General features: G+C 53.5%; 8 protein-coding genes across 8 annotated transcripts; 4 read left to right on the top strand and 4 right to left on the bottom strand.

Moving 5' to 3' along the window:
• Positions 1-484: 484 nt before the first annotated feature.
• On the bottom strand, positions 485-1288 carry CH63R_10426 (uncharacterized protein; the record flags this gene model as incomplete). Its single annotated transcript, XM_018305400.1, has 1 exon — positions 485-1288. The coding sequence occupies one exon, from the start codon at positions 1286-1288 to the stop codon at positions 485-487; it is 804 nt and encodes a 267-aa protein (XP_018154824.1).
• Positions 1289-2928: 1640 nt separating this feature from the next.
• Positions 2929-3779, top strand: CH63R_10425 (EC51 protein; the record flags this gene model as incomplete). Its single annotated transcript, XM_018305399.1, has 3 exons — positions 2929-3476; positions 3532-3620; positions 3688-3779. 3 exons carry the CDS (start codon positions 2929-2931, stop codon positions 3777-3779), a joined length of 729 nt encoding a protein of 242 aa, XP_018154823.1.
• A 1862-nt stretch (positions 3780-5641) lies between these two features.
• On the bottom strand, positions 5642-6480 carry CH63R_10424 (short chain dehydrogenase; the record flags this gene model as incomplete). Its single annotated transcript, XM_018305398.1, has 2 exons — positions 5642-6368; positions 6419-6480. The coding sequence occupies 2 exons, from the start codon at positions 6478-6480 to the stop codon at positions 5642-5644; spliced, it is 789 nt and encodes a 262-aa protein (XP_018154822.1).
• Positions 6481-8134: 1654 nt separating this feature from the next.
• On the top strand, positions 8135-11224 carry CH63R_10423 (Heat shock protein 70-like protein; the record flags this gene model as incomplete). The annotated part of the gene is made up of 1 exon (XM_018305397.1): positions 8135-11224. One exon carries the CDS (start codon positions 8135-8137, stop codon positions 11222-11224), a length of 3090 nt encoding a protein of 1029 aa, XP_018154821.1.
• Positions 11225-12900: 1676 nt separating this feature from the next.
• On the top strand, positions 12901-14435 carry CH63R_10422 (Eukaryotic aspartyl protease; the record flags this gene model as incomplete). The annotated part of the gene is made up of 2 exons (XM_018305396.1): positions 12901-13135; positions 13231-14435. The coding sequence occupies 2 exons, from the start codon at positions 12901-12903 to the stop codon at positions 14433-14435; spliced, it is 1440 nt and encodes a 479-aa protein (XP_018154820.1).
• A 1000-nt stretch (positions 14436-15435) lies between these two features.
• On the bottom strand, positions 15436-16081 carry CH63R_10421 (uncharacterized protein; the record flags this gene model as incomplete). Its single annotated transcript, XM_018305395.1, has 3 exons — positions 15436-15748; positions 15854-15943; positions 16014-16081. 3 exons carry the CDS (start codon positions 16079-16081, stop codon positions 15436-15438), a joined length of 471 nt encoding a protein of 156 aa, XP_018154819.1.
• Positions 16082-20181: 4100 nt separating this feature from the next.
• Positions 20182-20828, bottom strand: CH63R_10420 (40S ribosomal protein S25; the record flags this gene model as incomplete). The annotated part of the gene is made up of 3 exons (XM_018305394.1): positions 20182-20207; positions 20275-20498; positions 20794-20828. 3 exons carry the CDS (start codon positions 20826-20828, stop codon positions 20182-20184), a joined length of 285 nt encoding a protein of 94 aa, XP_018154818.1.
• A 463-nt stretch (positions 20829-21291) lies between these two features.
• On the top strand, positions 21292-22279 carry CH63R_10419 (40S ribosomal protein S5; the record flags this gene model as incomplete). The annotated part of the gene is made up of 3 exons (XM_018305393.1): positions 21292-21431; positions 21680-21863; positions 21962-22279. 3 exons carry the CDS (start codon positions 21292-21294, stop codon positions 22277-22279), a joined length of 642 nt encoding a protein of 213 aa, XP_018154817.1.
• Positions 22280-23063: the final 784 nt, after the last annotated feature.

The raw sequence follows: 23063 nt of genomic DNA, 5'->3' as shown, positions 1-23063 counted from the left end.
AAGATGCACGCCAGGGGCGCAACGAGTTTGAGGCCACAGCGAACGGCGGCGCGGAATCACCACCTGTCCTCAATCCATCGTTCGTTTTCTTGAATAAGATAGGGGACTAGAGACAGAAGGTTTGCAGGGTTTCTCTCTTCTAGGCTGCCACTGTGGAGAATCCGGTTGTTCATCAAGCCTGAAGAGCGCCACCGCTGCTCTGCTCAAAAGATTCAATTCGCAGCGAGCCACCTCCTCTTCACTCTCATTCTTACAACCCAAACAACAGGACTCTCACTGATATGAAGACGCAACGGTGCTACCTATTGCACCAGGCATCTTAAAACCCTAATTGGTTTTATGTGCTCAAGCTACACGCTCAACAATATCAATATCATATCAATCCGGCGCTGATTTCATCAAGGTCTGATGATCCCCTCATGATTGACGCTTCCCAAGCAGGCCGTGCATAATGTGCAACCCAGCAGGTGAGTCTCGGGCATCATCAGTCGTCGTGGAAAATGAAACCTCCGCCGCGCCCGGACTCGTCGACCAACTCGGCACGCAAGCCCTTCAATTCCTTGCTCATTGATTCGGGTCTCGCGTTCTCCTGAGCGCGTTCAAAGTCGAGGAGCTTCACACCTTCCTGCGTGACGATAAAGTTGTACCGGTTTACGTCGCCATGTAAAAGTCCCAGTCCGTGTAACTTTCTGAGGGCAGCTTCGCAGACGTTGAGATCCTGGACCGAAGCGAAACGCCCCTCTAATCTCTCCAACAGAAAGCCCACGATGCGTCCATTCTCATGGACATGCGCGATGAAGCGCGGGGCCAGACCGGAACCCTCGACTAGCTGATATGCTCTCGTTTCTTGTTCGATGCGAGGCACCTCCCATTCGAATCGAGCTATTTTGGCGATTAAGATGTCTTGCGACGGGGTGATTGGGAGGATAGAATGTAAGCGGGCTTCAATAGCCATCGCCGTAAGCTGTTTCATCTTCTCCAATTTGAGGCAATCGACCTTGGTTTTGTGCCATTGACACTCGACGCCGGCGAGTGTTCGATTCGAAAAAGAAGTCTTCAGGTTGCCTGTGATTTCGTCGCGTGATATGTTGGCCACAGTCCATTCTTCGTTGTAGGGAAGACATGACAGGGATGGAATGGGGAATGAGAGTGTGTCTCTATCGAATGTCCTGGGGGGCACGACGAGGTACTTGACTTGGTTTCCGGTTTGCAGTCGGTATTCGCTGTCAAAAGAATCGTCATCGTCCACTTCCATAGACAAGATGGTTGGCTGTGTTGACGGGTCCATAGCGTGGAGGCTAGGCATTACCATTGGAGTGCCAGCGGATGTGATCTAACAAAATCCAGATGGTTGGAGGGATAATACGCCGAGAGCCAAGGCATGAGAGAAAGGCTTGTCTTAGGTTGCCAGAACTTCACCGACTTTGAGGATGGCGGGCAGGGTAATTTCTCTTACTATCTTACCGGAAGCCATTTTTCAATGTTGTTGCTCGCGGCTCAACCTGTGTTCGACTGGTTGGAGACGCAGTAGACAACCGCTCCAGACACCTGATGGCCAAATCAACGTCGAGTACTGCCCAACGTCACAGCTTGCGTATTGTAGAGTTGCGTTGAGACAGTAAACCGTATGTTGGTCAGGTGTTTTGGAAATTTGTTTGAGTTCTTAATGTTTTTGTACCTGGATATGCTACGCTGTACATAGTCCGACCGCACTGCATCATCGAGCACTTTCTGCACCCTTCTTACTTAGGTCATTCTCTTTCGTTAAAATAGCCTTCTCTCCGAGCAGCCTCCGGTAGCTCAATTGGCTGGCGAGTGCCTTGACCACTAGATTTCCAGAGGAGTTGTGCTTGTCACACCACCGAAAAAAAATTCACAAAACTTCCTGGCGAATACACCATGTAGCGAGTCTCAAGTGCCCATCTCTTGCCTTTACAGCCAGTGATATTTTTTCTCAATGGTAAGCTGATACCCGACATACGAAATTTCGTTATCGTGTCTGCCAGTTTGCTTGTTGTAAAAAGGAATTGCGCCAGACCCTACAAAGTTGAATTTCTGACATTGTCCCGTAACCACTGGCTGTGCTTGTGCCAGTGATTGCGATCGCTGTTCGGATATCAATGTGGCCTGGTGAACAGACACAACCTTGCTGCTGGACCGATATGGCGATTCCTTCATTGAATAGATTCCAGGCAGCGTCTAGGATGGCCTTGGCTGGTCTATCTCCGCCTTGGTCAAGTGGAGTCGCTTCCGGGTAGCGGCCACAGTTTGCATCTGAGTTTCTGCAGCAACATCGAACCCATGTCAGGAAGATTACAAACCCGTCAAACCGATCGCGCCAATAACGCACTGGATCGATGAACCGCAATGCACCGAAAAATACTCCAAGACGGGTGTCCGACGTTGTCCGAGCGTCACGTGAGAGGAAGCCAAGCCGGCGGGTCCGAGGAGCGGCTCACGGCTGGGCGGCCGGCGACCCACTCCTACAGCAGGCATCTCCGTTTAAGTGTTGATCTCTACAATCTTAGCGTTTAAAGCACATTTCAGCGTAATTACCTGCTGGATCCACAGGGAGTAGGCAGCATGCTTATTGGAGTACTTTTGGAAGAATTAACAAGCAAGCAATATTTGTCTCCTGTTACCTTACGCTTACCCTGTCTTACTGGTCACTACACAAACAAAAAATTTAAAAATACCCTAGTTAACCAAAATGCGAAAGCGAGTTCCTGCAATATGAAGAGATATGTTATGGGGGTCTGCAAGTGTGTTTACAATCTTGGTACATTGAATGCTGTTATGACTTGGTATTAAAGGTAGCCATACCTCCGTTCATTCTCGGCTTGACTTTGCTGCATTTTGCACACATACACTGCTGCAGTCCTGCTTTATCTGGCGCGTCCCTACTTTGCCTGTAAGGCTGTTTCGAAGATGAAGCTACTCTATCTTTTTACCTACTTTTCTATGATAGCTGCTCTAGCTATCCTGTCTTCGCCTATCCACACGGACCATACTGGTATCGAAGTTCGCAAACAACCCAATCGAAGCAGCCCAAAGACACCCGACACAAAGGCAGACGACACAAAGGCAGACGACCCAAAGAAAGCCGACAAGGAGAAAGCCGACAAGGAGAAAGCCGACAAGGAGAAACCCGACCCATCGAAAGCCTGGAAGTCAATCGAGCACTTTTTTCCTTCGGGTTCCCCCCAGCACAACACATACTATTGGTTCACGACCTGTATAGCACAGGGGGATAATCGCGAACCAGGAGATAGTGGCGGGGAACCTGATGAAGTAGAAGATTGGTCTATTGCAGAGACTGGTTGTGCTCACATAGGTATTGTGGTTGGTAAGACTGCGCGGCGGAAGAAGGAATTCAAAGCGACCTTAATAGATCTTGTGGAATTCGATACGCCGGAAGGCAAAGAATCCTTGGGCTATAGGTTTATCGAATGGGGAAACCCAATCAACAAGCAAAAGTAAGGTCGTGGTTAATTATTTCCCTAGGTCTTCTGCTAACTTAAAACACTAAAGACTTCGATACGGTGGGAAAAATAAAGCTAAAGCTGAAGGTGGGAAAACAACTAAAGCTAAAGCCGATATAACTAAACTGAAAGCTCATGGTCTGTATTTCTTTTATCTTGTCTTAACTTACGTTGCCTTCTAGACAAGACACTAACAAATGTATAGCTAAATCGTGGTTGGATGAAAAAGGCAAGGAATATAACATGGAGGCGAACTGTTTAACTTTCTATTGGTATATAAAATCTTTACTGCAGTAGATATATACGTGTTGGAATTGGGTGGTTGGGGCTATCGAGGCACAGGGTGGAAAGTATTATAGGATCCACTTTGGTTTCTGTTTTTCAGATCCCACCATGTAAAAGATAGAATGTGTGATACGGTCAGCGTTCCATAGTAGTTTCTGCTAATGGAAATAGAGGCTGGAAGCTAGAGTATTTAGGCGAGAGCAGTACAACCATGAATTGCCGGAATACAAGAAACTTGCGGAGTACAGGCAATACAATGAGTACCTGCGATGACGCGAAGCAAAGCAAGCCAGCGCATACCAAGTTGCGTTTGGGATAGTCACCCGGCGGTGTAAGCCGGTCTAACATTATCTCGGCGAAAGAGTCTTCCAAGCTTTAGAAGCTTGACTCAGGCAGTTATTTGCAAAACAAGAGTGCAGGCGCGACATCACATAGTCTCAGAGACACAGGCAGCAGTACCAAAAGTCAGGTAGGGAGTGAGGTGCCTCTTATGTTCCGTTGTGTCTGTGTCGAAATAGCGATATGCAGTGGCCGTGGCGACAGCGATTATGCATCATTACCTTACGGACGCCTCTGTGAATTCGCCCACTAGGGCTCGGTTCTATCAGGAGAAGTTGCACTTGTCAAGCCCGCCCTTATAAATCTCATAACCTGAAAGATCGGCCTGATTGGGCGAAGGGTCAAGCCAACAGATCTCCAAATGCACTTGCCCTCAGTATCAGGTATTTTCAATCACTAAATGTAATAGACTGTGGTACATAGGAATTCCTAGGTCTCCAAAGACGAAGAGGTTCAGTATTTTTGCACCATCTCAGCAGCCCAGTAGTCTAATCTAATCGTCATTGCAGCAGAGTGTCAGGAGGGCTTTAAAAAAGTAAAGAGGTCAATTGCGGGATAGGTCTGAGTAGGTAACTAAGTTCATCTCCAGCTTTATTTTCCCTTTCACTAGGGAGAAGGAGGCCAGTACATAGACCACAGGGCTCCTCTAGCGGAGCTCCGGGGGGGGGCACTGGTGCCCTCGACCTATTCCTCAGCTCTAAGGAGGTATAGCAAGGGGTTTCGAAGGCCGTGGGTCCTCCATTCCATACTCCAAGTCCTTCAACTCCTAGGTAACTGGTAATACCCCACTAGGCTTGTGACACATAGGTAATCATACACCGGAAGCGCTACGTCTTCCAACTTCAGCAAGTCAAAGCCTCGTACATCAAGTAGTCCCTCGCTCCTCATCCAAGCTTAGTTGCTCAACAAATGCCGTTCAAGCTGCAGATATCATCCTATCCAAAGCCCCCAACGCTCCAAGGTCCATTCGCGGCTGCACATTAAGCATCAAGTACCTCACCAACAGCACGTGAATGTGACTAAATGCTGCGCTTTCTTCGCAGAACAGGACTTGGTGCCGGATTTGGATGTAAGGCCCGTGGTCGTGAAGTCCAAAGCTAGTTTGAGCCGTTGCGCACGGGGAAAAGTTGCAGATATTAAAGCCCCATGTACATCGTATGATCCCTCAGCCATTGGCTCACTGCTCCCTACTTACCGCAACAACCGGACGGGGCGCCGGGGATAATTCGAGTATGTTTTAACTCAAAACCCATGCAAAACCTTCTTTTAAGTTGAAAAGTATAAAGGAAAACGGGTTGCAGCATTCCATTCCCCCATGCAATTTTCTTAGTAGTTCAGGAAGCAGCCAAGAAGCACTTAAACATCCAGAATATTCAGTAAAACATGGAAGTAGTGGCTGGCTACACGGTCGAATCGGAGGCAGATAATTCGTTAGTCGTCCCAATAATCCTCAGCCAAATGGAAATCAAGCCAATAGCCCGTGACGAATTCACACGTCAATAAAAGAGACAATCGCCAATCGCCAGGACGAGGGCTCACTTTAGGCCGCCGCTCAACAAGATGCTCTGCCCCGTCAGATAGCCAGTTTTGCAAAGCATGATGACAACATTGGCACACTCCTGCGGCGTACCCAGCCTTCCAACAGGTATGTTCTTCACGTCGCCGGGTGTGCCCTCGACACGCTTTTCGTCAGGAATCATGCCCGTGTCCCCAATCATGGCCGGCGCGACGTCGTTCAGCGAAACGCCGTCCTTGGCGTGCTTGGATGACAGGTTCTTCATCATGCCCGTCAGACCGGCCTTGCTGGCGGCGTAGTGACAGCCGTTGATGCCACCGCCAACGGCCGAGATGGACGAGACAAAGACGATGCGGCCCCAGTGCTGGGCGGCCATGTGCGGGATGGCCAACTTGCACAGGAGGAACGAGGCGCGAAGGTTGATGTTGATGGTGAAGTCGAATTCGTCGAGGGAAATGTTCTCAAGATACGGATTGGCTTTGTTGCCGAAGCCAGCCGTGCCGGCATTGGAGACTAGTATGTCGGGGGGTTGGCCGTGCTCGGTCTTGATCTGCTCAAAGAGGTGCTCGATGGCACTAGTGGAGGACATGTCCACCACATGGCAGGAGACGGTGGCGTCTTGGGTTGCAGCGCTCTTCAACTTCGAAGCGAGCTCTGTGATCTTGGCGTAGGTGCGTTCGGACGAACACGTCAGGGCCAGACGAGCGCCGTTGGCGAAGAGCTCCTTGGCACAAGCTCCTCCAATGCTGTGTCATGTAAGTCGAAGTCAAACAGATGAAGACCTCCCTGAACTTACCCGCCAGAGGCACCTGTGACCAGGGCCAATCTGCCTCTGACTTCGTTGTCAACGGGAGCCATCTTGGAGGCACGGAGCTTGGCAGTTTCGACAGACCGCGGATTTCTTTGCAACTAACCCGGGAAGGAGGCGTCTTTCTCGGTTAGCGTGATGGACCGAGTTGTATTCAGCCTTTTGATTTGCAGTGTTATCTACAGAGTCGAAGGAAATGTGCTGAATCGATGGGGGGGGAGGAGACGGAGATTGTAGGTGGTGTAAGCCAGGTTGTACCCCGCCACGAGCTGCCCCGCCCCACTCTTCCGAAGCTCATACCCCGCCATCTCCAAATGTTGGGACAGATGAGACTTCGGATCACTGTGGCAGTTGCCGATGCTGAGAGACATGGATGAGCCGACGTGTCTTCAAAAGATGAAGAAGAGTAGGAAATCTGCTCAATCCGTGTCAGAATTCACTTGAAGTCCCTCCAGTAACGATTCGGGTGTCTCTAGTAACAAATGCAAGTAGGATTCAAGGCGAACGGCACAGCGTCAATGATAACAGTGACAACCGGGATAGAGGAAATAAGAACAGTACCAAGAGAGGCTACAGTCGTACGTCTTTTCTTTGCCTTTACTTATCTTTGAGATATCTGTGAGTAGAACCACTCCAAGAACAGTACACCTAAGCATGATGCCACTTGTATTGTTCATGCTGAGGATATTTGGCCCCTGGGACAAGTAGGCGCCTAGTGAGATATATCTTAAACCATTGGGCTGATGACAGCTACACACAAAGGCTTACTGCTTTCGGGTGCATGACCCCGGCTGCTGTTGGCAAGGTCTGCCTGGTGCCACAATGAGCTTCCATGGCTTCCCTCCTGCAACATCAATTGCGCTCGCCTCTTGCCTCTGCCCACAGCCAGGCAAACGGAATGAATCTCCAATGGCAAAAAAAGAACCGACATTTGTAAAAAGAAAAGTGTTTGTAAAACCTGAGACATGACTGACCGCTCTCTGTACGGAGTCATGATTCACGTAACCTTTAGGTAATGCTTAGCCTGCAAGCCCTTTGAATGAATTGTCATGGCATACAGGAAGACAGGAATTGGTGATGGAAGCTCGGCGCTGACCCCTTAATAAGGCAGCTTCATGCCGTTTATTGGCCCATGATGGCCCCACCCCGCCGGAATAACTGCCTCCAATTCCCGTCGCTTAAGCTTATCGGGCCAATAGCAGGCTTATCGTGCATTCAGCCTTGTGGTAATGTCAGGGGGGCCTTACACTGGACGAGAACGCCACAGCTTTTTACCTCTCTTTTTCTTACAGCTGTCCTCTTCGCCAGGACAGGTAATCCACTAGAAGGTACCTTGCCGAGACCGACCCAGTTTGGAGGAATGGCACCGAACCCAGTAGAGGACACCTTCACGAATCGTTGTTGATGACCCTCAATTGCTCCCATTCTCTGTATATCTGGGTCCCTAACTGCCTCGAGGATTCCCATTCTTTTTTTTTTTTCTTTTCTTGTCCCTAGCCCCCCGTCCTCTCATTGCCCTTGGGTTCCTGATCCTCTTATATACAACATCACATTAGAGCTTCCCAGGTCTCCCTCGACGACAACCGGGACTCACCCAGCAGAACCCGTGTAAGCACCGACGACATTTCTTGCGTCTCGGTGACACGCACCCGGCTCAAACCACAAACCACCATCGACAGCGCCATTGGGCGCAAACCATATACCATGGCGCAACGAACTTTCTCGCCCCTGGCAATAGTCCTTGGCTGCGTCTTCTTCTTTTCCGCACACGTGTTTGCGGTTTCCGCAGTCCTCGGCATCGACCTTGGCACCGAGTACATCAAGGCCGCCCTCGTCAAACCCGGCATTCCTCTCGATATCGTCCTGACCAAGGACTCCCGCCGCAAGGAGATCTCTGCCGTCACCTTCAAGCCCCTCCAGGGAGGCCCCAAGTCTGGAGCCTACCCCGAGAGGCTTTACGGCTCCGACGCCATCGCCCTCTCCGCCCGCTTCCCCCACGATGTCTACCCCAACCTAAAGACCCTCCTGGGTCTCTCCGTCGACGACCCCATCGTCCAAGAATACGCTGCCCGGCACCCTGCGCTGCAGCTCGAGAAGAACAAGAAACGTGGGACCGCTGCTTTCAAGAGCAAGGTCTTCACTGAGGAGGAGGAGGCATGGCTAGTCGAAGAGCTTCTGGCCATGGAACTGCAGAGCATCCAGAAGAACGCCGAGGTTGCTGCTGGATCTGGAACCTCGATCCGCTCAATCGTTCTGACTGTCCCTCCCTACTTCACCGTTGAGGAGAAGCGCGCCATCCAGACCGCCGCTGACCTCGCCGGTCTCAAGGTTCTCAGCCTCATCAGCGACGGCCTCGCCGTTGGTCTCAACTATGCCACCTCCCGCCAGTTCCCCAACATTAACGAGGGAGGCAAGGCTGAGCACCACCTAGTCTTCGACATGGGCGCTGGCTCCACCAAGGCCACCGTGATGAAGTTCCAGGGTCGCACCGTCAAGGACATTGGCAAGTTCAACAAGACCGTACAGGAGGTTTCCGTCATCGGCTCCGGCTGGGATAGGACTCTGGGTGGCGACGCGCTCAACTACCTCATTGTCGATGATATGGTCACCCAGTTCGTCGAGTCCAAGGCCGCCAAGAAGATCTCTGCCGACGCCGACAAGGTCAAGGCCCACGGCCGTGCCATCGCGAAGCTGACCAAGGAGGCGGAGCGCTTGCGCCACGTCCTCAGCGCCAACCAGCAGGCCGGCGCCAGCTTCGAGGGTCTCTACGAGGACGTTGATTTCAAGTACAAGCTCACCCGCGCCGACTTCGAGAAGATGGCCGAGAGCCACGCCGCTCGCGTCGACGCTGTCATTTTGGGCGCCCTTAAGACGGCCCAGCTTGAGCTCGCGGACCTGACCTCCGTCATCCTTCACGGTGGTGCTTCCCGCACCCCCTTCGTCCAGAAGCAGCTGGAGCAGGTCGTTGGCTCCGCCGACAAGCTCCGCAGCAACGTTAACTCGGACGAGGCCGCCGTCTTTGGTGCGGCCTTCCGTGCCGCCGAGCTCAGCCCCAGCTTTCGCGTCAAGGAGATTCGCATTTCCGAGGGTGGAAACTACCCTTCTGGCATGAAATGGACCAACAACAAGAACAAGCTTCAGCACCAGCGTCTGTGGTCCGCCATCTCTCCCCAGGGCGGTGTACCCAAGGAGGTTACCTTCACCAACCACGAAGACTTCGACGTCACCTTCTACCAGCAGATCGGCTCCGCTGAACAGGACACCAAGGTCCTGACCACCAAGAATCTGACCGCCTCGGTCGCGGAGCTCAAGGAGAAGTACTCTTGCGTCGACAGCGATATCCACTTCAAGGTCGGAGTCAAGCTGAGCGGCGAGAACGGAGAGGTCGATGTCACCAAGGCCACTGTCGAGTGCGAGGCCGAAGCCCCTGAAAAGGAGGGCTTTGTCGACGGGGTCAAGAACTTGTTCGGGTTCGGAAAGAAGGACCAGAAGCCCCTGGACGGCGACGAAGACGGCGAGTCGTCGACCACCTCATCCGAGTCTTCTGCCACTACCACGACTTCTACCAAGACCGACACGACCCCGGCCTCTTCCTCCCCCAGTCCCAGCGATCCCACCTCTGATGACAGTGAGCCCGCCAAGAAGAAGGTGCTCGTCATCATCAACGTCGACTTCATTCTCGAGAAGGCTGGGCGACCCGATCTATCCCGCGACGATCTTATCCATTCCAAGGACCGCCTCAAGGCATTCGAGGCTTCTGACAAGGCCCGCCGCCTGAGGGAAGAGGCACTTAACCAGCTGGAGGGTTTCACCTACAAGGTCCGCAGTCTCCTTGAGAGTGAGACGTTTATTGCCGCTTCCACTGCAGAGGAGCGCGCCACTCTGGAGAAGAAGAACAACGAAGCGAGCGACTGGCTCTACGAGGAGGGTGCCGACGCATCACGTGATGATCTCAAGAAGAGATACAAGGAGCTCCACGACCCCGTCGTCAAGATCCAAAAGAGAAGTGAGGAGGCCGATAAGCGCCCCGAACTCGTCAAGGCCCTGAAGGACGCTCTCAACTCGACACAGTCCTTTGTCAGCACCATCAAGAAGCAGATCGACGAGTATGACGAGTGGCACGCGTCCGCATCCGCCGGGTCTTCGAGCAGCACCTCCACCGAGACCCCCTCGGCGACCCCCTCAGGCGACTTTGATGACCTCGAGGACGACGATAGCAGCAAGGAGCGTACGATGGATGACGTCGTCAAGGAGAAGGGACCCGTCCCGCCGCTGTACAAGCGTGAGGACGTTGACGTGGTCGATGACCTGTACGAGTCGACGACTAAGTGGCTCAAGGAGATGGAGAAGAAGCAGGACGCCCTCACCACGACGGACGACCCCGTTCTCCTCGTCAAGGACCTCCAGGCCAAGCGGGACAAGCTCGACAAGGCCGGCATGGACCTCGCTATGAAGGGCGTCAAGAACTTCGAGGGCAAGACCAAGAAGGCCAACAAGAGCGCAAAGACCAAGAAGACAAAATCCACCACCACCACGGCCTCCGCCTCGTCCGGCGACTCCAAGGAGAAGCCCACCACGACCGTTCCGTCCAAGAGCTCGACCGCTGAGCCCGAGCCCCCCGCCGGCCGGACAGTCGAGCTCCCCGGTGGTGGGAGCTACGTCCAGTTCGGCGCCGACGGCGATACGCCGAGCGAGGCCGACATTGAGGAGATTCTCAAGAAGTTTGAGCAGTCGCAGCAGGGCCAGGGCCAGGCTGGCGCTCAGGAGGACGCCCCAGAGCACGATGAGCTCTGAGGGTCCTACCCTTGGGGTGAAAAAAGAGTACAGAGGGGAACGAGAGATACAGACAGCTTTGGAGTCTTTTTTTATAGCATAAACCATACCTAGGGCGTTTTTTTCCAGATGAAATGAGATCGCACACAACAAGTCCAGACGGGAATTGATCCAACCCCTGCCCTGCTGTGATTGGCTTGCTGTAGCTGTAACCCCTTGGGATGAGAGGCCATCGTGGCCTCAACTGTGTCAAGTATTTCCTTCTTGTCCTGCTGCCCCATACGGTGATCGGCCCCCGACCCCTCCACCGCAATCTTCGAGCCGAGTGTGCGACGTGATCCCGACCTTGAAGACAACGATCCCGAGCCAAGGCGACCCGGATGCCTCGAGGGAGATGAAAGCAAACACCAACTAGCCAACCAACCATCTCGTCACCACCGTCCGCCCCATCCCCAGCACGTCGGTCCCATGACCTGATGATGCCATGATGTCACCTCCCCTCTCTCTTCGCCGTGGTTAACCAGCCCCCCAGCTCTCCAAGACGTACTTACCAGCACAACCAAAATAAAATGTAGAAAAAGGACTAGATCGATATCTCCATCTAGTTTGGTCATGTGCGGTCAACCCATTTCTCAACTGTGACACGATCAGCACCGCCCTTCCCGGCCGGCAACATACATATATACATGGTCCACCCCCACCCCTTTTAATTCCCTCGCCAACGTGTCGTACCTATCCCGTGTCCCTCGGTCGGGGAAGGGGGAGAGGAACCCGCGCTTCCGCAGCATCCTCGGCCGAATCTCTCTCTTTCCTCTCCTTTTCCCGTCGCATTCTTTTTTTATTGGGGGAGGGGAGGGGTGGTGAAGGAAAAGGTTCCCCGTAGAGTGTCGCAAAGTGTCACATGGCAATCGCTCAACCAACTAACCCTCGGCCGCTTTTCCTTGCTTTTGTTATCTATCGCGGTTTACCAGCTAGCCCATTAAAAACGCATCATCACAGTTCATGATACCGCGCATCACGACAACGAGGGCACGACTGTTGTTTGTCTGCCCTCCCCACCCTTCTCTCTATCTCTTCCGGTGTACGTGCGGTGTACGGCGAGACCCTCGTGACGAGCACGCATCCCAGCCCGACAGAACAATACTGCATTGCCTGCCCGCTCGCCCTCTCCTGGACCTTCTCGCGGCTTCTCTCTCGTCCCACTCCCACCCAGAATGACCAAACCCATGACCAACAGCTCGGTAAGCTCAGCCCGTCGGCTTGCTTCCCGCCGCGTCCATGGCTCCCCTCGCGGGTATCTGCACCGGGACAAGAGCTTCCGCCAGATCCGCCGCGAGTGACACATGGCTGTTCCAGGGACCAACAGGCAACAACAAAGGGGAGAGACAAACAGCATGTCGCTGCTGCTGCGATACCGCTCATGCTGGCCAGCAGCAACACATGGCTCCCGTGCGAAACAAACATTGCTTGACGAACTTTGTTGTTACTTCGGTTCTTGATCCGGACTGAGATCCCCTTTGGGGACAATGAAGCAAGTAAGGCTGCCGGGCAAGATGAGAGGAAAAAAAAGATATATATAGAGGTGATCTTATCCGACCTCTCCAAGATCGAAAAGACTGTCTCTTACATCCGCATTTAGATCGAAGCAACCATCCAACCCCAATTTCAGTCGTAAACTTCAGTAGAAATTTGTCAACATGCTCCCAACTCTCCTCGTACCGCTGCTCTGGTTGGCAATGGCGTACGCCGTCCCGACTGGCCCCACAACATCCGGGTTTGCGCCCGGAACTCTCCAGCGCAGTACCCTCACGGTACCGGTCCACGCCAACCCGGACTACGTCTCGGGCGGGGCCGCTCTCACAGCCGTCTATGAGAGGGGGAACATGCCCGTCCCGGATGCCCTTGCAAGACACACACTGACCCGGCGCTCTGGTTACTACTGCAAGTCCCCCTAATCCCCTACTCATATTTGTGGAAGCACCCCCGAGAAGGATTCTGAAGCTCACTGAAGTCTGTTCGCTTTTCAGCCTCTATCGTGGCGTCTAGAAGCACGGGCAGCTACTGGCTGACCGACATCTTCGTCGGAAACCCCGAAACCCCCCAAAGGATACCAGTCATCATCGACACGGCCACTTCCGACTTGTATGCCTCTCCCCCCGCCCCTCCCCTTACAAGCCATCGGCATCCTCTGGCAGAGCCTGTAACTCACATGAACAATAGCTGGCTGATGACTACTGACACCCAGTTTGGCGACAAAGCGCCTAACGGTGTGCCGACGCTGTATGACCCCTCAAAGTCGACAACGAGCCAGGAAATACCCGGCGCTACTTGGTCATCTTCATACGGTCCGTCCATTCTCAGCGGCCACGGTCCTATTGAAGCGACTGACCACCTCACCATAGCGGATGGTGTCACCAATTCGGGCAAGGTGTACTTGGACACTGTCCGCTTCGGCCTCCTGACAGACAACCACCGCTTCAACATCGTCAACGCTACAGTCCAATCTGTCGTAAAAGTTGACCAACGTTGGGCGGTTGAGCCCAAGGTCAGTGGCGTACTGGGACTTGCGAAAAAGCGCCCATCGAGCGTCCAGCCGAGAACGCCATCCATGCTCGACCGTCTCAAGCCGGAGCTGCATTTCGAATGGATTGGTATCGACCTGCGGCACAACTCGGACAAAGGATTCTTCTCCTTCGGGTACTCCATGGGAACCGCCGACATCAACGAAAAGCCCATGGATGACGACGACGATTGGAGTTTCCTGGTCACCAAGACTCGCTTGAGTACCATGAGTGGCGGGGTGTGGTATAAATTTGCGCAGCCTTTCGTTGCAACCGTCGACACAGGCAGCAGCTTCTTGTTGCTTCCATCATCGCTGGTAGTCAAGTACTACTCTGAGATTCCCGACTCGGCCTTTGACCCAGACCTGCAACACTACATCTTTCCATGCTCCTTGGCATCTGGGATCCCCGACTTCCAGTTCATAACTGCAGGCGGATACCTTGGGACCGTTCCGAGGGATCACATCAACCTCGGACCCGTGCCCGGCAATACCGAAAAATGCTACGGCGGCATCCAAAAAAGTACCGACGGCCAACGTGCCATATTCGGTGGGGTGGCGCTCAAGAACATGTATGTTCAGCTGAATTATGGCACACAAGGCAGCTATGTCGGCTTTGGCGACAAGGGATCCCTCGATGTGTGCTCAACGACATCGGTCTGTGACACGTAAGGAAATGGTCAGGGTTCGACTTGGCCGAGGAAACTCGAAGATTCAAAAGTGTAGGCAGTCGACGGATTGTTGGTTCCAGATATCCCGAGGCACTGCAGCTGTTAGTTTGAAATGACTGACACAAAGATCGTTCCACCCGAGCTATTGCGATGTCTTACTCTCCGAGCTTGCGCATATGTGAGAGAAAAAGGATCATCATCCGAATTTCTCGTACAAGATTCTCAGACACCGTGAACCTTAAAAAATATTGCTCGGTGAACTGACACCATTGCAGCGTGGCAATGAAGGCAATACTCCTCAAGCATTTCCCATTGCTCAAAAAGAATCAGAGATGAATTTCCACTTCTTCCTTTGATATATACAGAGGTAGCACATTTTCGCTCCTGGACATGACATGAATGACCAGAGGGTATTAGTCCGGCGAGGACGATCCACTCATGCATGCTATAAACTCCACTGACTAGGTGATAAAAAAACGCGTAACCGATCAGGCTAGCGAACGAAGAGGAACCAACTGCAAAAAGATATCGTGGTGAATCAGGAATTCATGCTTCTAACGCCCGAAAGAGCAGCTTTGCGGCGGGGACAGCGAGCGACGTCCCGTGCTGTGATGCGATGTTGGGCATGAGCCTTTGCCAAAAGTAACCTGGAAAAACAACAGAAATGTCATTTCTGTGTAAAAAGCTCGGGAATCCAACGTTGCCGACAAGGACCGGTGGGGCCGTGAAATCGCAGATTGCGGGTATATGCGGGATGAGGTCGGGCAAGTATAAAGAGTTTGGTGTTGCGATCTAATGAGGGGCATCTAGCCTCATGCCTGTTCGCGGTCGCCGTCTGAAGTAGCAGGAACGAGGAACAGTCAGCATTTCTCGTGGCCTCATGTAACAGATGACTGTGGTGGCTTGCTCGGAGCGGGCGGTCATGTTGAAGGAAAGGAGAAAATCAGGCGAGACGTGGCAATGTGGGTATTGTGCGGGTTGGAAGTGTCAAATGCAGCGATTCAGTGTCGGGGTGGGTGGTCGTCAAGGTCATCCTTGCCGACGAAATCGTATTCACCTTCGCTGGCAGTAGGCGTGGGCGGCATGTTGGCCGAAGACGGGGCATGAGGCTGGTTTTGGCGCGCCGTACCTGGTCGTGACCTGGCCATCTCCTGGGCTTCCTTGGACAACGTGGACGCGGCAGCTCCAGCAGTGGCCGGCTCGTTGGTAGATGTTTGCTTGTTGACGGCGTTGTTCTTCAACCGCTCTTCCATTTCGCGAATGCGACGCTCGAGAGCCTCCAGCTCGCTTGTCTGACTCTGGACGTTTTGCTTTCTGTGGGCGGGGCTGGTCAGCAACTGACAACGTGACTTCGGGCACGACAATACGAGTGAGCAGTCCGGGTGAAGGGTACCGAGACTGCATCGCGGGATTGCATACCGTTGGTCAAGCTTCCCGTCGAAGTCGGTGACGGGATCGTCAAGGCGAAAGATGTCGGCAAGCTCCTGGGAGAAAGAGCGAGCGATGGTGCTGAGCGGGAGAAGTCAGCATGACAGCTCAGAGAGACTGTGTCAACCTGGATCAAGCAATCGGTACGAACGATTGAGGGCGACGGCCGTTGGGCTGCCAATCGTGGTCGAGCTCAGCGTCAGTCATGTTCTGTGCCATTTCGTCGGTTGTTCCGTCGGTTGAGGAGGCAGAAAGCAGGTTGGGGAATTTGTGGTGTAGTTGGGAGGAAAGACGGCGCGCAGTCAGGCAATGGAGACGGCTGAGTTCGTGGTCGACCAAAAGGGAGGATGATCAGCAGCTAGTGGTTGACAGTATCGACAGGGTTGTTTGTTAGAACCAAAGTCGTAAACCCGAAATCAGGCGGGTAACAATGGGCAGTTGATAGAGCGACGATGGCTATGTAGGTATAGACAACGCTGTGAGAGCAAGCGGGAAGACGTGAGGAAATGATGCTGCTTTGTCGCCAAGGGAGAGAGAGATCGAGTAGTCGGACAGAGAAGAATGGGGTATAGTTGTCGCGCCTCGGAGGAAAAAAGAGGACGGGAGTGGGCGAGTATTTGTTTCGTCTGCAATCGGCAGGGAAAAGGGGATCGCTGATGGTGGGAGTGGTGGAGGTCACAGGTGGGAAGGGGGAGGGAGCGGAGCAAGGAAGATTGGCCGGGATGAGAAGGCCGGAGGAGGGTTTGGAATGCGGGATGGACTTGGGGTTTTGTAAGGCCGAGAGAACAACTTGGAAGAAGAATGAGAACAAGAAGAAGAAGGAGGAGGAGAAGAAGTAGAGGAGGTGGAGGAGGAGCCGGTGGTGGTCCGAACTGGGTCACGGTCTAGATACCAACGAGGCCAAGACAGTGCCAGTTGGGAATAGGAAAAAAAGGACTGAGCAGGAGAAGGGCAGAAGAGCAAGATCCAAGACACAGGTGCCTGACATCAGGGCCAGTTGGTGCACATCACTTGTCACTTGGGTCGCCGTGTTGGAGATCACAGGCCGGGAAGGGCAAAGGGCCAGGTACGGCGCACACAGTGAGGAGGGGCTCGGCCTGGAGACGGTGTACCCGATGCCACCTGCGGTCGAGTCTATTTGAGGGAAGGTACCTTACCTTAGCAGGTAGGTCGGTCGGTACCTAGGTAGGCAGGCAGTCCTCCCACAGCGGCAGTGGCAGTATCATCTCTTCTTCTTCTCCTTCCTCCTCCTCCTCCTCCTCCTCCTCCTCTTCCACCTTCAGGTGAATTGCGGCAACAAGGCAGGAGAGGAGCAGTTTGCGATTGCCTCGGGGCGGAAAGACACCAGGTACGTCGGCGCCCCGCCCGCGGGCTGCAGGAAATCATGTACCTTGGGTCCGGCGGTGGAGCGTGCAATTACCAGGTTGCCATCTGTAATCAGCTGCAAAGGGAAAGGCCTCGAGACCCAGTCAATTGGGCGCAGAAGGAGCGTTCATGCGACCGGACCGGGACAGGCGATCCAAATCTAAAAAGCACTGCAGGTGAAGGTGAGTGTGGCCGGTGGCCGTGGCCGGGTACCAGGTGGACAGAGTGGCCCGCATGCAAGTGCATAAACCAGCCCTTCTGACACAGACTGAGAGCCTTTGGGCATGAAATGGAGGGGGGCGCGTTTGAGACCATGTAGCAGCCTCGTCCAACGCGCGACCACTGACCTTTAAATACACTCACTGGTGTTGGTGGTGCTGGTGCTTACGCCGACGGTCACTTATTTCCAACTGCACTCGACGCTAAATAAAAAGCCTCTTTGCTACATGGGAAGGACAGGAAACGCTAGATGTCTTCCCGTCCGTCGGCTGATGGTGCCTACAAGTATGTGCATGTGGAGGGACACCATGCATCTGCATCTGCACCTGCACCTGCATCTGCATCTATACACCAGCATCTTCCCATGGCCACAGGGTGCCTTACCTCGGATTAATAGGCTTGACTGGCCCCGAGACTCCTCAACCACTCTGCCGATACCTGACGACATCAAGTGGAAGCCAACTTCCCTCCTTCCATGTGCATATCTGATATGGGACGCTGGAACACTCAAGCACACCAACACCTGTCGCTACGACCAAGGTGGCTTAGTAGATCTCGGAACTACCTACTGTGCGGATACATACCTGGTTAACTAGCCATTGCATTAGTGCACACACCAGGACGATGGGCATCGCGACCTCACTCGGCTCCTCCACCCCCTACCCCCCTCCCCCACGAACTGCTTTGCGCGCGCTTCTTTCCATTCCTTCATCCCATCCCATCTCATCCCACGGATGACCAATACTCGCCTCGAAATGCCTTGGACCCCTTCCCATACCGCCGCGCTCCTCCATCATGCCGGCAAATTACACTTTCTGCAAATATCCTCGCACTCGAAACGAACCAAGAGATCCGGCCCGTCATGGCGTTCATTACCCCCCCACGGGCAGCTGTGTCTTGCTGAACAGTGGCATATGGCCCGTCGTCTCTTGTCCTGTCATTCGTCGGGAACCACATGACGTTCACGTCTGGCTTGCAGCCGCATCATGTGCCGTTTCTTTGTTCGAATGAGACCCTGAATTCCCCCCTGTCCGACCTCGTCACTCACCCATCGGCTTTGTCCCGCCGATGCATTTGCCCCTCGACAGTTTGAGAAGAATCGATGCACGCGAACCGCGCTACAAGTCGCTTCTCTCTTTGTCGACCCCTCTAAAATGGAACTCTCTGTACGAGAAAAGAAAAGGGGCCATTTCGCGACAGTGCCAATTTCAACATGACATCAAATTTCGGACTGCCCTAATCAATTTGACTTCCTGGTCAAACACCCCCAAACTTGACCAAAGCGTCTGGGAAGTCCCGCCGCAGTGCCCAGCCGCCAACAATATGTTTAATCTCGCCAATCCGAACCACTCCCGAGTCCTCTTCCGAATCTCGAGGCCTCATTCATGCTGTGTTCGACACTTCGGGCGCCGGGCTTGGGCCCCGGGCGACAACCGCCGCACCCGGTCCCGTCCTTGCACCTTGAAGCTCGTTCCGTTTCTTTCTCTCGAGTCCGCTCACACGGAACCAAGGACGGCATCGTGGTGATTGTAAGGTTGCAGCACACGGGTGATACGACAAAAGATCAGCAATGACGCAAGTGCCCATTACCGTGCTGCCGACGTCTCCGTTGAACCGCCAGCGCGAGTAATTCCAGAAGCGAGTGACAGATTAACTGCCTCCACTTCTCTGCACAAGAAATATTATTACGTGACCACCAGCGAAATTCTCCTCAGGTGAGAAGACGGTGTCCGACGCCAGGCGCACACTGCAAAAACACGAGCCCGGTCAGTCACAGTCAGCATGCCGTCTCGTCATGCAGTGGCTTTCTGTCCGTGAAGAGCCTGCTTAGTCTACCGCCATAACCATTTGAAGCCTGAGGAGCCACGGCTCGTGACTGTCGTGTTGCAGTTAGTGAGTTTCGTGAAGTGGAAACTCTGGATGAATTGGTAGCTCGGACGACCCAAGCCGTCGCGCTCCTCCAAAGTCAGCCTTTCGCTCGACTTTGGCATGAATGCATGCCAAGTCCCAGGGCACCTCGTTGTTCTTTTGTCGCCCGCACGTAGCAAGGAGTGGGAAGCAGGAAGCGAGGTGACATTGACCTGTGCGTCACAGCCCTATATTGTATCGGATACGGCTAGCCTTCGGGTTCGAATAGAGAGTTCTGGGCCGTGAGCTGGCGAAAGGCCCCTTCATGCTATTGCTGCTGCTGCTGCCAGAAAAGCGTTCATCCTCCTTTGCGGCGACTCGCGAATCGGACCAATCAAGCACCAATAGTCGAAGGCATCAAAGCGAGCAGCATGTCGATGCATACCAATAATATCTCCAGTTGGACAAGGGCCTCGTGCTGTAACAACCGTCGTGACCCGCTGGCTGGCTGGCACGAGAAAGCTCCTGGCTCGTCGGCGGGTCTGACCAAGGCCACGCTCTCAAATACGCATGAAAAATGTTCTCGCTCAGGGGTATGACGTCTGTGATGTCCAAGCACTGCAGGATGGGCAACTTGCACAGGAAACGGGATGGTCAGGACCAATATCATGGGGACATCAGAACGTGATCATGGTCTATTTGACGACACGGCAGATGTACGTATCAACTCCGTTCCATTTGCGATCTTAAGCAAATCCGATCCCTAAGGCCAAAGGTATAATGCTTCATCGAGCATCTGTACAGCCTCCTGACTAGGCAGATATGACCAATCCGTCCTTTGATCCCCTTTGCTTTTTGTTTGTCGTCACGCGTACCAAGTTCATGGCTTAGTCAGTACCACCGACGGCACGGGCTGGTTGTGTGTTAGTTTATGTCATATTTAAGACGTTAATTGACGCAGGTCAGAGGCCTCGACGTACTGTAGATCTTCATCTTGCTGTGCTGGACAATGGGCTTGATGATGCCCTTCTCCTCGAGGTCGGCAAGACATCTCCGGGCGAGGGAGCCGTTGATCTTGAGACGGTCGACCAGGACGGCAACGGTCACCAGGCGGTAGGACTGAACATCCTTGTAGAGCTTGTCGGAGGTGGTCTTGTCGAGGATGACGGCGTGTTGGGCCTTGTCCTTGACCTTTCCCTTGGACCTGGAGACAGGGTAAGTCGGGTGCGATCGATGGTAGGAACAATGCGTCGTTCGAGACACAATGATGGATCGGTGGTCTCGTTCTCATGTGTTCTCTCGTGCGCAACAGGATTTATACATACCACTATCACGAACGCACAAGTCAGCAAAGATTTCAAAACACGAATACACACGTACAAGGGGACTCAGTTGCAACGAACCTTCTTCTTTTGCTTCTTAGCTCCTGCAGCTGGCGCCTTTACCATCAAACAAGTCAGCATAAATAATTCGCCAAAGGCGCGATCTTTCGCGCGCACACACAGAGGAGAGGGCGTCTCGCGGGGCGTACCATTTTGTCTGATTTGTGATGTCGTCGGTCGGAATTCAACAGGCACCAAGGTCGTCGGGGAGTAGAGGAATTTCAATTGTATCGAGGTTGCGGAAAAGAGGTGCCACTTCTGACCACCCCTCCTGGCCGCCCCTTCGGCTGCCCGAGGGCAGGAACCCTCGCCGCAGTGGATCCACTCGTTGCCTTTAACGCGTTTTGATTGGCCCAGGTTCATACCACAACTCTGGAAAAATTATTTCGCTCGCAGGTCAAAGGCTGTTTGGCTTGCTGGAGCCGGCCACAAAGCCCTGGGCTCCTCCTCACCAAAGCAAAGCGAACCGAGTAGGAAAATCGAAACCCACTCTGCGGCCGTCCCTTTCGCACTTGGACAACTTCAACCCACGACCACCACATTTTCCCACTCAAGCTTCTCGACTTTCCTTCCCTCCCTCCCCAAAGGTTACTAACCCCCCAAGGTCGAGCGAAAATGTCTGACGGCGGCGATATCGAGGTCGAGAACGTGGGCTCCTACGATGTCCTCCCCAAGGACGTCGTCAAGGAGGTCGGCAACGTCAAGCTTTTCAACAAGTGGGATTACGATGTTGAGGTCCGGGACATCTCTCTGACGTGAGTCCCCCCCTCTTTCTACTGCACCCTCTCCAAGGACTTCACGAAAAGAATATTTCTCTGCGCGCGGAACACGAATTCGAGAGTAAGAGGAAGGGAAACGACCAAGACACGCGAATTGGAATTGGACATTGGGACACGCAACCGGACACGACACGCACGCACACGCACACTTGGACAAGCACAGGAACACGATGAAGAGCAAGAAAAGAACAAGTCAGAGGCTAATCGTAAATCGATTCGAACAGTGACTACATCTCCCTCCGCAACCCCGTCTATGTCACCCACTCCGCTGGCCGCTATGCTGTCAAGCGCTTCCGCAAGGCCAACTGCCCCATCATTGAGCGTCTCACCAACTCGCTCATGATGCACGGCCGCAACAACGGAAAGAAGCTCATGGCTGTCCGCATCGTTGCCCACGCCTTCGAGATCGTACGTCAACCCACGCAAAAAGCGAAACATTCCCCCGCAAACACCCTCCACAAGGGAACTCGACAGGAAATAACAATTGGAACTAACACTCGACCCAGATCCACCTGATGACCGACCAGAACCCCATCCAGATCGCCGTCGACGCCATTGTCAACTGCGGTCCCCGCGAAGACTCTACCCGTATTGGTTCCGCCGGTACCGTCCGTCGCCAGGCCGTCGATGTCTCCCCCCTGCGCCGCGTCAACCAGGCCATCTCCCTCCTCACCACCGGTGCTCGCGAGGCCTCTTTCCGCAACGTCAAGTCCATCGCCGAGTGCTTGGCTGAGGAGCTGATCAACGCCGCCAAGGGAAGCAGCAACTCGTACGCCATCAAGAAGAAGGACGAGCTGGAGCGTGTCGCCAAGTCCAACCGGTAAAGGGTTCATCTTCTTTCCACATGTCACGTGGCTACGACGACTCTGTTGGCTGGGAACTTTGTGCTGTGTTTGGGGAGAGCTGTGGAATACATCGTCTCTTTCCCATCACGCTTTGGAGATTATGGGGGTGGAGACCTGTTGAGAAGACGGGTCGCCATCTCCCTTGAGACGTCAAAAAACTGCTTTTTGGGGGACAAATCAACGGAGGCGTGGTATTACATAACAGGGCAAAATCAACGTCTTTTTTCTTCATCGTCTCCGAAAAGAAAAAGAAAGCCGGTGTTTTTATGCGCTGACCTACTTTGCATTTGCGCGTTCGGGATATGGGGAACGCGGCTACGGCATCTTGTCTCTTAAACGGCTTCTAAAGGTGGTTTTTCCAATAAAAAGCCAAAGCTCGTCAGAGCAAATGATCAATATCCTCCGCGTTCCCCTATCGGTGTGTCTTGGGTCTTGCTGAGCGTAACGTCACCATCCTACTTATCCCCGCGAGAGGTCTATCTAACAGGGTCGGCGGCAAGCGCCTGCTATGTGACAGACATGACCATGATCATGGACCCCCGCCTTTGGGGAATAGAGCCCGCCTCAATCCAACGCTGCCAGGTGGTCGCTTGTGTATGTCCGACATCCCATGTGAAATGCCCAGTTGATACAACTCGCGGGCTCTCCAGCCTTTTGTGACATCAACAGACTCACAATGTCGAATATCTATTATGGTTGACAAGAGCTAGTAGTGGAATAATGGGGACCGTAGTCCAATTAGCAAGAAACCGTCGTGGAAAAT

Source organism: Colletotrichum higginsianum, assembly GCF_001672515.1.
Source record: "Colletotrichum higginsianum IMI 349063 chromosome 7 map unlocalized unitig_7, whole genome shotgun sequence".
Lineage (NCBI taxonomy): Eukaryota > Fungi > Ascomycota > Sordariomycetes > Glomerellales > Glomerellaceae > Colletotrichum > Colletotrichum higginsianum.
This window is presented reverse-complemented; position numbering and strand designations above follow the sequence as displayed.